The sequence below is a fragment of the Lampris incognitus genome, chromosome 15, assembly GCF_029633865.1.
Source record: "Lampris incognitus isolate fLamInc1 chromosome 15, fLamInc1.hap2, whole genome shotgun sequence".
NCBI lineage: Eukaryota > Metazoa > Chordata > Actinopteri > Lampriformes > Lampridae > Lampris > Lampris incognitus.
The window spans coordinates 50,091,900-50,105,695 of NC_079225.1; the positions used below are offsets into that span (position 1 = coordinate 50,091,900).

Sequence of the window (13,796 nt, forward strand, 5' to 3'; positions counted from 1 at the left end):
CGGTAGAACAAAGGTAGATGGCCCAGCTGGCTGAGTTCAACTTTGAAGTGCATTATAAGCCTGGAAGAATGAACCAAAATGCAGACGTGCGGTCCTGTATCCCAGTTGCTTCAGAGCCAGAATTCAAGGACACAGAGAAAGACTTCTTGGTGATAAAGGAAGATGAAGTGCGCACCTGTTTGTGGCCTGCCTACAGAGTTAGGTCCAAGGAGCCAGTGACACACTCGGCAGCTCAGTCCAGGCTGAAAAACCAAGTCTGCGGACACAGCTGGAATGAGCTTCAGGAACTTCACATGCAAGATCCTGACATCGGTCCAGTGTTGATTGCCGTTAAGGTGCATGAAAGGCCCAAGAAACAGGAGCTGCATGCGATGAGCTGGCCACAACAGAAATTGACTGGACAGTGGGAGCAATTGATGTTGCAGCGTGGTGTCCTGTTTCGGTGCTTACGAGACCCAAGAGATTGTGAGGAAGTGCAACAGCTGGTTGTGCCGAATCCTTACAACGGATTGTGTATGAGACACAACATGACCATGGTGGACACTTCAGTGAGAGGGGTACCATGGTGGCTTTGAGGTGAAGCTACTATTGGCCCACTATGTCTAAAGATGTATGATGTTGGGTACAGCAATGCAAGCATTGTGCCCTCGCAAGAGTTGTGTTCCCAAAGGCACAAGCCCCACCGACCTGCACAAATGTCACAGCTCCCCTGGAAGTGCTCGCCATGGATTATACCCTTTTGGAACCATCTGTTGGGGGGGGGGGGGTGTGTGAAAATGTCCTGGTGCTTACCGATATGTTTACCAGGTTCACCATTGCAGTGCCAACGAAGGATCAAACTGCCTGGACCACAGCAACTGTGCTACTCAAACACTGGTTCATGCACTATAGTTGCCCTGCCTGATTGCATGCCGACCAAGGCTGGAATTTTGCGGCCTGTGTGATTAAAGAGCTCTGCCATGTTTATGGGCTTGCCAAGAGTAGAACGAGTCCCTACCACCCACAGGGCAATGCCCAGTGCGAGCGCTTTAATCGCACAATGCATGAAATGTTAAGGTCTCTCCCAGCGGAAAAGAAGAGGAACTGGAAGGAGCATCTACCAGAGTTGGTCATGGCATATAATAGCCATGTCCATTCCTCCACTGGATATGCCCCATTTTACTTACTTTTTGGAAGGGACGCGCATCTTCCCAGAGACATCCTAGGAGGCAAGGACCTGGAAGTTAGCGATGTTGACAACATGGATGACTGGGTCCTCAGCCATCATCAACGACTACAGGCAACAGCCGATGGGGCACAGACAGCACAGGAGGCTTCTCGGAATTGCAAGAGGATATATGACCGTAAGGCATATGGGGCTCTCATCAGACCAGGAGACAGAGTTCTTTTGCGAAACCGTCAACCAAGAGGCAGGAACAAGATTCAGGATCGGTGGGAGTCAGATCTTTATCTCATCGTGGCTCAAAACAATTCTGATATGCCAGTTTTTACAGTTAGACCTGAGGTGGGTAGCCCTACTAGAGTCGTGCACAGGGATCAGATGAAACCTTGTGTCCTTGAAGTTCCTAGCTCAAGAACAGTTCCCCATACTCGCAAAAGGGCCCAGTATCAGTCTACATCCGACACCTATGATGTAGTGTAGTCATCCTCGCACCACTCAGACTCACCACACACCCACCCACAGTACACCACACAGTGACATTCCTGACACAGACGGGGGGGGGGGGCAGCAATGTGAGCGGTCAGGGCTGGGTAAAAACCAGGTGATCACAAAGGATGAGTCAGAAGGGGGAGCGCCATCTGAGGATGCAGATGAATCCAGTGCAGATAGTGAGGATATGCCAAGGCCTAGTCCGCCTCAGAGAAATACAAGAGGTAAACTCCCCAAGGACAATATCACAAAATAGTCCTGAGTATCATTGTATTTTGTCTTGCACTATCAATGTTTGTTCCACTGATGTATGTTATGTAGAATGTATACTTTTCATTGTTGGTTGTCAATGCTTTGCCTTAATTCCTACCAGATAAACAATAATGATGTTAAGCAATGGTAAATTGAGACTGCTCTGACCAGAGTGGTAAATGATCTTCTACTGGCGATCGACTCTGATTCCACTTCTGTGCTTCTACTACTGGACCTCAGTGCAGCCTTTGACACCATTGATCACTGTATACTTTTGGATAGATTAAATTGTAATTTTGGTGTCTCTGGTTTAGCTCTCTCTTGGCTTAAGTCCTACTTATCTGGAAGAACACATTGTGTCTGCTATAATAATATTATATCAAAATTTTCTGACATTAAACATGGTTTGCCACAGGGCTCAGTACTTGTCCTTCTACTTTTCCCTCTTTACATTACACCTCTTGGCCAAATTATACGCAGTTACGGAATAAATTTCCATTGCTATGCTGATGATACTCAGCTGTATGTGCCTATAAGGGCTGATGATCATACTCAAATCACTAACTTAGAGGCCTGATTGGCTACCGTGAAAAACTGGATGTCACTTAACTTTCTGCTTTTAAATCCAGATAAAACCGAGATGCTAGTCATTCGGCTCTTAAGCACGACGTCACGACGCACGACGCGACGTCACGTGTGGGCGGAGTTATACTTCCGGTGCCTTAGGGAATCTCACTGCATTATTTTCCACTCAAAACAATATGTCTGAACCCGTAAATATATTTACATTAACGTCTTTTTTTAAAGACGAACCTCTCAGGGTGAAAAGGGGTCTCAATGCTTTCAATTCAGATAGAGTTGTGAACGTAAATGTTTCAGGGGGCATTATAAAAGGCAAGGTACAGGCTTCCATGAAACAGAAAGTTTATCAGGTTGAGGTGAGTGAGCTAACAGGGTTAGCTAGCGTTAGCTTGGTAATGTTGGGTATTCTGGCTTCTGATGTTATATCCCACGTTTACTGGCGATTCATAAGCCTTGGATAAAGACTGCCAGTGCTTTATTTTGTCGGTAGATAATTGTTTTCCGACGTTTGACTTGTTAAAATAACTCTGACGTTCTTGGATCCAAGGCTAGCTTTTCATGTGTCTAGCTCCAGAATGGCTATGATCGTACATACTGTAACGCTGTAAAGGTTTAATGAATTTAAAATATATATTAGGAATTAATGAAATATAGACTTACATGTAAGATCACAGCCATTTTAGGACTACCATGTGTGCTACGATCTGTTTCTTATTAACGTTATAGGCCACGTTGGATACAGGTCAGCTGGGCACCAGGAAATCTCTGGGCACCTTGATGTAAAATGTTCTATTTTGTCCAAAATGTTTGGAAACATGTAATATTAGAAGAATGGTCTTAACCACATGAACCCCAGCATTAATTTAGTCATCCTCAGACGAGTTTGCCAAGGGTTTTAATTAAATTTAATTAATCAAATTAATCAAATTTAAACCTTTGTGCGTATTTAAGGACTGTGGGGCACAACTCCTCACAGCTCTTGAACCATTCTTAGTATGTTCCCTCCTAGACCAGTTTGCCATGTGTGACCCTACAGTAGCGCAAGGCGTCAGACAACATAGCTCTCGGGATTCATGGGGGTCACTCAAACCTCTCCACCACGTTAAGGTGATGGTTCGAGGAGAGCATAACATAATAACATAAAACACAAGACACTTAGTTAGAGCCCTGAAGGACTCTGTCCAAACATATGGGTTGGATAAGTGGTTAAGTAATGTAAAGTATACATGATGTGAACATGCACGGTACATCATTATCATTTAAATATGCAAATTTGCATATTTAAATGTTGTATTCATCATATGGTGATCCTCTTCTTTACGTTGACAGTAGTTTTTGCACTATGCATTTTGTTACCAATGTTGATGTTTTGCACTTTATACATTTTACGTTGACAGTAGTTTTTGCACTATGCATTTTGTTACCAATGTTGATGTTTTGCACTTTATACTTTTTACAGTGACATTAGTTTTTGCACTATGCATTTTGTTACAAATGTGTTTTGATTAAAAAAATCAAGCAGTGTTCTTAATTCAGTATTACTTTATTAAAAGTATAAATACATGAATCTGATTCTGCTTACATTTATTCAAGTCATTTCATGCTATTTCCCGAAGAATTGGTGTTTGTAGGTTGGTAAGACACACGCACACTTTCAGTATTTTGTTTATGTTTTTAGTGAACTGATATGGGATATTGTCCAAAATGCTGAACAATTTCAACCTCTGAATGGAGCGCTCCACATGGATCCTAGCACTGGATATGAGTTTGTTTTTCTTAACTTCTTCTTGTGTGAACTGTCCATTAACAAGGAAAGACGGGATGTTGAGTGAAACCCCTTCTGGCAAGATGTCCCGGATTGTGAAGCCTTTATCTGCCATCACCATGTCTCCTGGGTGTAGATGATTGAGAACTCCAGAATCTAATGTAATAGCCTTGTCTGAGGCACTTCCACCATAATAGTCACTGACAAATGTTATCACTCCATTAGGAGCCACACCTATTAAGGCTTTGTGTGTGGTCCGTTTTTTGTACTGGCTCCATAAATGATTCTGTTTGTCAAGCCTCTCTGTCCTGGAGACTGCTAACTCTGTGCAATCGAGCACAATCCTACAGTTAGGAAACGGACGGAAACACTCTGGCAACGATGCCTGGTTCTTCTCTATGGAGGGGATGTTGTTCTCAAGCATACCAACATATAAAATGTCATACAGGGCACTGACAATGGTGATAAAAATGTTGGTAACTGTGGCTGTACTGCAATTAAACCTGGTTGCAAGGTCTTCATGACCAGAATTAAGTTTGAGCTTCATCAAAGTCAGTAGCAACTGATCGACTAGTGGCATAGACTGGACTGTCCAATTCGAATGATATTGTAGCTAAAACTTAGATAAGAGTGCTTCCAAAACCAGGACGGTAGCAACATCTGGTAAGCCAGTGAAATATTTTACTTTGACACGATTGGAAGATATTTGGCTGAAGGAAAAGGTCTGTTTTTGTTTCTCCAATTCTCTTTTCAATTTTTCATTCTCTCTTCTCAACATGTCAACCTCTATCTCTAGCAGCGCAACACTGTTAAAAGGGTTGTCTGAAGTACGAGGGGTGTCTGCGGTTGGGTTGTCTGAAGTACTAGGGGTGTCTGCGGTTGGGTTGTCTGAAGTACCAGGGGTGTCTGCGGTTGGGTTGTCTGAAGTACTGGGGGTGTCTGCGGTTGGGTTGTCTGAAGTACCAGGGGTGTCTGCGGTTGGGTTGTCTGAAGTATTAGGGGTGTCTGCGGTTGGGTTGTCTGAAGTACTAGGGGTGTCTGCGGTTGGGTTGTCTGAAGTACTAGGGGTGTCTGCGGTTGGGTTGTCTGAAGTACTAGGGGTGTCTGCGGTTGGGTTGTCTGAAGTACTAGGGGTCTCTGCGGTTGGGTTGTCTGAAGTACTAGGGGGCTCTGCGGTTGCAATGTCTGAATTTTGTAATTCAAGTTCATTTGTCCCTTCTTCACCACTGGGAGGGAGTGGTACTGTTTTTCTCTTCTTGTGTGGAAGGCTGAGGTGGCCTGGGAAAGTCTTCCCCTCGTTCCAAGCAAAACGTGATGGGCCAGCAGCTTTGCCATTTGGAAAATGCCAACTGCACACCCTTGAGCAGGGGCTTGGTGTAAAGCCATCACGCCTGTAAAACAAAAAAAGAATGAGAGATTTAGAAATGATTGGCAATGAAAACTTGAAGCTGCATTGTAACTTATCGTCTGCCCTGGATTTGAACAATTAAAGTGGCATTCTTTAACTTTTTTCGATAAAAAATAAAGTTTATTTTGGTCAAGATTTACCACTATCTTTCACTGAAGGAGGTAACACTGTACTAATTCAGCCTATTTCCCATTCATGAAATCTTCAGCATCTGCTACAATGCCCATTTTTGTGTCTGTGTCTGGTTAGACACAGTCACAAACATGGGCATTGTAACAGATGGTGAAGGATTTGTGAATGGGAAATAGGCTAAATCAGTCCTCTGTTACCTCCTTCAGTGAAAGATAGTGGTAAATTGTGACCAGAATCAACTTTATTTTTTATCAAAAAAAGTTAAAGAATGCCACTTTAACCATCAATTATTTAAAACAAAATTTCTATTGTGTTAACATACTCTACTGTAAAGATTGTATAATGATATTATACAAACAGTCTACCATACAGATTGGGCAAGTTATATTGTATTCACATACTATACAATACAGATTTTTTTTGGGGGGGGGGCAAATATTATAGCCTTTTCATAGCCTTTTCATAAAGGAAAGGTTACATAGTAAGGCTTTAGAATTAGATGTCAGTCTCCCTACAGAAACATTATTTTTTGTAGATATGAAGTTTCATTGTTTGATTTATATGGGAAAAGTCAGAAGTGACACTACTGTAACAAAACAGGCAGAAACAGCACATTCACCTGGACTATCTAACGTTATGTACCCCTGCTTATTCATGCATTTACTCCAAGTCTCTTTAATGATAATCCCCTTGAGATGCATCATCTCGTTTTAGATAATCATGGGCTAAGAATGCATAGAATAATGCAGTTTTCCGAGTGTGTAGCTGACATAATGCTTGCTTACAGTAACTGTATGTCTTCACAGACAGGGTTGTAGTAGTAACAACATAAGTGGCTAACCGATGCTTGTTACCCTCCACTACACTCTGATTAAAGCCTTATTGAGCAGAAAAACATATGGAAAAGCACATATATTGATCCTCGCTTGTTGAATTAGCTAAAAATCTAAATACCTGTCTAGTATGTAACGTGGATTACGGTAACAAGAGGGTAGCTACCGGTAGTAGCTAGTCTGCAGTGCAGGGTAGCTAGTCTGCACTTAGCACAAAAGTCGGCGCCAAACTTCGATTTTCAATGCATTTCTTCAATAGCAACTTACCGTATTAACTGCAGCCACCTCTTCTTATCTTTGTCTTTCGGAGGAAAGCGATAGAAAGACAGTTTGGTCTCAGTTTTACTCTCTGATCGATTTAAACAAAGGGGGACACAGCAGTGAGGCATATTGTCAACAAGTCGATGGAGCCGGAAGCAAATTCGCGCGCGCGCGCCTACGCAACAGGGACGTGCCTACGTCATAGCTTAAGACGCGAATAGGCGCTGCTAGACACAGACGCCAATTTTATCAAGTAACAATAACAATCGACAATCTGTGGTTTCACAAAGTGTGGCAGCCAAAAATCTTGGGTGTTACGTTTGATCCCAGCCTTTCCTTTGATAAGCACAATAAAGAAATCACCAAGACTGCCTTTTTTCACTTACGTAACATAGCTAAAATTCGGTCTTTTCTCTCCATGGCTGACGCAGAGACTCTAATACATGCATTTGTTTCATCCAGACTTGATTACTGTAATGTTCTGTTCTCAGGTCTGCCACATGCTAGTACTAAAAGTCTTCAGATGGTTCAGAATGCTGATGCTAGAATCCTAACTAAAACTAGGAAATTTGACCATATTACACCAATTATGCCTCCCTTCATTGGCTTCCTATCCATGTTAGATCAGAATACAAGGTGCTTCTGCTGACTTATAAAATCCTAAATGGGCTTGTCCCATCTTACCTGTCTGATCTCCTTAAACCTTACAGGCCATCTCGAGCACTTCGTTCTCAAAATACAGGGCTCCTGTGTGTACCCAAAGTTAAAAAGAAGTCAGCTGGTGGCAGGGCCTTTTCCTATCGGGCTCCATTTTTGTGGAATAAACTGCCTGCTGCCATCAGACCATCAGAGTCTATTGAGTCTTTAAATCCAAACTTAAACTCATCTTTTTGCCTTACTTTACAATTAGTTGCCTTTAAGTTGAGTGCTTCACAACCTGTACTGGATGGCGGGTTGGTTTTCTGTCTCAATTAATTTACCAACCACTCTTCTGCCGACGAGATTATCAAGTATAGATTACAGAGTATAGATCATTCTCTCTCTCTGAATGATGTCTTCTCCTTTCTCTTTCTCTGTGTTTGAATGGTGTCATGTGAGTCTCTCTTGCGTGCATGTGCAGTCGGTTCTCCTCCCAGGTCTCCGTGGTGATGGTGGCCGCCATTTGGAGGCTGCCTGCCCTTCCACTCCTCACCTAAGTTTTTCTTATTACATGATGATGCTGGTCGCGTGGCTTGGGTCCTGGACTACTCCGTTGGCATGTGGACACTGCTCGGCATCCTGTGCATCATGTTCTTCATACATGTCATGTCCATTATAATTCTGTTATCCTCTTTCAATGTTGTATTATGTAAATTGCGTGAACACAACATCCATTGCACGCTGTCCGTCTTGGGAGAGAGATCCTCCTCTGTTGCTCTCCCTGAGGTTTCTTCCTATTTTTTCTCCCTGTTAAAGGTTTTTTAGGGAGTTTTTCCTCATCGGATGAGAGGGTCTAAGGACAGGATGTTGTGTTGCTGTTAAGCCCACTGAGGCAAATTTGTAATTTGTGATATTGGGCTATATGTTGTGGGTGATTTGATTTGATTTAAATGAAGGACACCTGCTGTTGAGTCCCAGAGCTGTGGATAAGTCTCTGTTGTGGCAGGGTTTGGAAGGGGGGAATGTGGCGAGCCACATGGGACTGACTGGCTTGTAGAGAGTTAAATTGCCTCTGGTGACGGGTGGCACTTCATTGCCCGATCAGTGACTGTCAGGAACTGTGGGCCTATTGGAAGGAGAGGAATGGTGGCAGACGGCGGGACTTCTGTGACTATGCGGAGAACAAGAGCATGGCGGCTAGCTAAGGAAGATGGTGAAAGTTTGAGTGTAGAGAAGTTGATGTTTGCTTGGGATAATGTAACCAAAAGTAGCTGCAAAACGGAGTTGTGCGAGTTCGGGTAGGCTGTCGAGACACAAGGAAATGGACGACGGCTTCCGTGTGTGAGGTGAACGGACCATGCTGCAGTAGGAGCGGCACCATCAGCGAACCTGATTGGCATGTTTGGCTGTTTCTCCCTTCCTTTTCTCCCACCTCCCTCCTGTGAGTATTCCCTGCCACTTGACTTCGTCCACTTTAGCGCTGGGCTTAAGGAGGAATCCGTCTTTAAAACAAGGCTTTGGGCTGTTGCTCAGTGTGAGGTGAGGCAAGGCGAGGCGCTGCGCCGTCGTTCTTCACCCAGCGGAAGGGACGCTGTTGACGGTTAGAACGAGCGGAAATGTATGATGACTGCAATACCATGGTGAGGTGTATTGTTATGAAATGTTTGTTCATTTGCTCGAAGAGCAGATTGAGTGAGGTTGCAGTCCTGGTTTGATGTAACATTCAGAGGCTGGTTTTCAGGGGTAATCAGAGTTACATTCTCAGTAGCAGGGTAGAGCAATTTAGGAAGGAATGTCGTACTGAAAATATGAATAAGGTTATTTTATTGCCCCGGGACACTTACAAGAAACTCCACTGGTGTGAGAAAATAGTGTATTTATTGATTTAAGTTTAAATAAATGTGCTATTGTTCCAGTTCACCATTCTACCAGTTTTGCCTGCTAGCTTGAGAGAAAGGGGCGAGAAGCTGTGAGCTGGGTACACATTCACTTAGGCCTATACCAGCACACACAATGCAACACCCCACTGCATGAGTACAGGTTACCCGTTACACGAGGGCTGGCGAGTCTACTCATGGGTACTTGTTACACTACACATTCACTTAGGCCTATACCAACACACACGATGCAACACCTCACTTCATGAGTACAGGTTACCCGTTACACGAGGGCTGGCGAGTCTACTCATGGGTACTCGTTACACTACACATTCACTTAGGCCTATACCAGCACACACAATGCAACACCCCACTGCATGAGTACAGGTTACCCGTTACACGAGGGCTGGCGAGTCTACTCATGGGTACTCGTTACAGTTACCCTATCTCCGCATTTTAGTTCCCATAGCCCGCGCCGTTTGGCTGGCGGCGTTGTCTCCACGCATGGACAGCACTGGTTGTTGCTACGTTGTGGTGGTGGTCCGCGGTGAAAGGGTCGTGTTTAAAGTAAGATCACTCTAGTTATAGGAAAACAATTTCTTTCCCAAATGTTTTTTTGGTAGGATTCCCCCCCCCCCTTTTTTTCTCCCCAGTTGTACTTGGCCAATTACCCCACTCTTCCGAGCTGTCCCGGTCGCTAATCCACCCCTCTGCCGATCCGGGGAGGGCTGCAGACTACCACATGCCTCCTCCAGTACATGTGGAGTCACCAGCACTTTTTCCACCTGACAGTGAGGAGTTTCACCAGGGGGACGTAGCGCGTGGGAGGATCACGCTATTCCTCCCAGTTCCCCCTCCCCCCCGAACAGACACCCCGACCGACCAGAGGAGGCGCTAGTGCAGCGACCAGGACACATACCCACATCCGGCTTCCCACCCGCAGACACGGCCAATCGTGTCTGTAGGGATGTCCGACCAAGCCGGAGGTAGCACGGGGATTCGAACCGGCAATCCCCGTGTTGGTAGGCAACGGAATAGACCGCCATGCCACCCAGACGCCTATCCATACACTTCTTTAGTAGTTTTTAGTAGCCTGACTTTAGTGAATGTTGGGAACCTGTGCTTAATAGTTTTAGAAACCCATCTTTAGTAGTTTTTAATTTTTTTGCCAGCTGTCCTCAATAAAGTTTCAAGGAACTTGTTTTTATTAGTGTTTAGGAGCCGTTCTTTAATAAAGTTTTATGGACTCTGTCTTTAGTAGGTTGTGCGAACCTGTGTTTATGGCAGTTTAGGAAACTGTCTTTAGTAGTTTTTAAGAACTTGTCTTTAGTACTTTCGAGGAACCAGTCGTTTTTTTAGTCGTTTTTGGAAACCTGTCTACCAGCTTTTAGGAACTTGTCTTTCGTTAAGTTTTTACCGTCTTTAGTAAAGGTTTTAGTAACCTATATTTAGTCACTTTTAGGAACCAGTGTTTTGTAAAGCCGGTTTTGATAAAGAGTCCCTCAAGATTATATTTTTTTCCTGCAGCGCTGCTAATCGAGTGTTGTCTGGGGCCAACTATACCAGATGCTTTAATATCAAATACCTGTGAACCTTGATACTGAAGCAAAAACTTGTTTTCATTGTTATTGTCTTACCTTTGTAGAGAGGGGTCTCTCGGTCTTTGGTGATTATATCTGGGTCAGCACCTTTTTCCAGCAGGATGTGCACACAGCTCATCTGGTCTCTACTTACAGCCAGGAAAAGAGCTGTCTGGCCCTTATCCGTCACCTTGTTCACCATCCCTGGTAGGGCTTGGGATGGGAGAACAGCACAAACGGTAGAAATCAGTCAAATCTGGCTCTCGTGTTTTGGGTCTAAAGTTTGTCCATATCAGCTTCTCTTCCATTTCTTAAACTATGAGAAGAATAGGTCACATGTCTGTCATATTGAAATGGCATTATCTCTCCTTTGAAGATGTACTATACCTGTCAGGAGAACCCTGAGACAGGCCTCCTGGCCATACCAGGCGGCCTGATGGAAAGCCAACCAGCCTGGTTTACTTGGCTGCAGCAGGTTGGTACCCAGCAAGTTGACCAGCTGTCTGACTCTGCCGGCGTCTCCACATCTTATGGCTTCAAAGAGGGGCTCCTCCTCCCTTAATGGGGAAACAGTCATTAGTCATGTCTCCTTTTCAGTTGTAACGACTGGGTTATAAATGAGGATTCTGCCACAGTAGTGTCAAAACATTGTGATGGTTTATTCTGCAGCAACATATGCCTGGTTTTAATGTTATTATATTTAATATAGCTTTATGTTTTAACATGTCTTTATGGTAGACAAATAAAACTTACTCTTCGAGCTCTGGAGCCACATGGATAAGACTTCCATCTCTTCTGCGATAGGCCACCATCCGTCTTCCATAACCTGTAATGAAGTGACTCACTGTTCCATCAAAATGCCTCCTGTCAGATAAAGAAAGACTACAGTCAGCCTATCAGTCAAGCGAAATTAAATGAATGAACCAGATGTAAAAGGTGTACTATCAAAACCCTCCCCTAATTAAAATCTAAACTACCCATGGTTACATTTAATGTCCTACATTTAAACTAACTTCATCTACATTACAAGCAATACTACAGCTTTAAACGACCATAATCCCTAAACAATGAGCATCATTTTGCTCCTCCAGACATGACTCCCAACAGATGAGCAGGTCCTGGCATCTAAGAGTTTCATAATCAATATCTGTATCAAAATGATGGTAGTAATATTAGATGTTATGTTATTTTATTGTCAAATTAAATTGATAATATTACGAGGCTCTGGATGATAATAATGATGATAATAATAGTAATAGTAATAATAATTATTCCCTGATGTATGATAAATGGTGTAGAATTTGTCAGTGGATAATAAAGTGTCTCTCATTCAGCCTTATGACCCCACATAGTACAAGGATATTGTTATTGCTAACAATGATATGTATTGCATTAATACAACTACAGATATTATGCATTGAATTAGTATTCTTCGAAATATTATCTATTGCCATAGCATTGCTGATACTATAGATTGTATTTATATACTACTGTGTCTGAACTAGGCACAGTAATGATGTGCAAGAGGAAAAAAAGCTGTCTTGAAGTTATACATGTCAGGTGGCTTTTCACACGGGGGATTATGGGAGCTGCAGTTTGTGGCAGGTCTGTTTGATGAATTGGAGGAGCTGCAGTTTGTGGCAGGTCTGTTTGATGAATTGGAGGAGCTGCAGTTTGTGGCTGATGGGTTTGGTGGGTTATGGGAGCTGCAGTTTGTGGCTGGTGGGTTTGGTGGATTCAGGTTGCTGTTGGTTTGTGAGCCGTGGCTCTCAGTGAGGCTGCGCTCTATGGCCAGCTGGACGAGCTCCTCATCAGACAGGTTACTGTAGAGCGAATAGTCCTCGAAGGCTGAGCTGGAAGCAGTGGAGCCTGAAAAGGAGACGCTGGCAGCTGCCATGACAGAGCTAAGAGAAAAGAGAATAGAAGCAGCAGTTTGACTTCTTCTTAAACCTAAATACTGAGAACACCAAGCTGTCACTGCTTCAAGCCGGGTCCAAGAAACTCCTGAAGAGCCCAATAGTGACAATCATAGCCTTCACAACAGGAACTAAAAAGAACATGCAAACTCCATACAGATGGACTGGGATCAAATCCACAACCCTCTGACTGAATGTGAGGAGACAATGTTGACCACTAGGTCCTCAAGGACACCCGCTACTTCTGGTTTTCTCCATTATCATGTGGTTAATATTGTTCACATATTGTGAATGTAAATAACGTACCTGGTAGAATAGAAAACCAGCAGTACTGCTGGTTCATGAGGACCTGAATAAGAACTACTCCACTGAATCAAAATGCCACAGTTTTACCCCTTACCGTAATTTATCCTCTCATGGTATAATTCCTCCAAAAACCACATGAGGCACTAAGTGAACCTTAAACCCACATGTCACCTGTTTTTTTCATTCAAACTGTAACAGACACTGATTATTACAAAATGTACTTAATGTCATGTATGTTCTAGCATGCCGGTTTCGTGACCAGCTCATTTATTCATTCATACATTCATTTATTCACCAGTTTTCCTTCCTTTTTTGTAAACATGACCATTAATAAAACGACCGAGATTTCACTCCTACTTAAAATGACCATGGGCAGTCAAAATGACAGCCAGTTTTTAAACTCTATATTCTGTCAAGATAAATACCCAGTTAACCTATTAATGGGTTGCATATGTCAGTATGTCTGTTAGGAAATGACTTACACCAAAATTAAAAATTTTTAAACATTTTTAATACTATTTTTCAAACAATTTAAAATGGCCGCTGTCCAACGCCTGTAAATACTGCAACGCCTCGGTGGTAGTCATGGTGCGT

At 43.3% G+C, this 13,796-nt stretch overlaps 1 protein-coding gene across 1 annotated transcript in view; it reads right to left on the bottom strand.

Moving 5' to 3' along the window:
* LOC130124909 (ankyrin repeat and SOCS box protein 2-like) overlaps positions 1–12,877 on the bottom strand; it is a 53,685-nt gene extending 40,808 nt beyond the window's left edge. The window contains exons 1-4 of the mRNA XM_056294255.1: positions 12,534–12,877; positions 11,734–11,844; positions 11,368–11,537; positions 11,038–11,193 (exon numbers count right to left, since the gene is read on the bottom strand). Coding sequence (XP_056150230.1) covers positions 11,038–11,193; positions 11,368–11,537; positions 11,734–11,844; positions 12,534–12,877 — 781 coding nt within the window. The remainder of the gene's footprint in view (positions 1–11,037; positions 11,194–11,367; positions 11,538–11,733; positions 11,845–12,533) is intronic.
* Between the last annotated feature and the right edge of the window lie 919 nt (positions 12,878–13,796).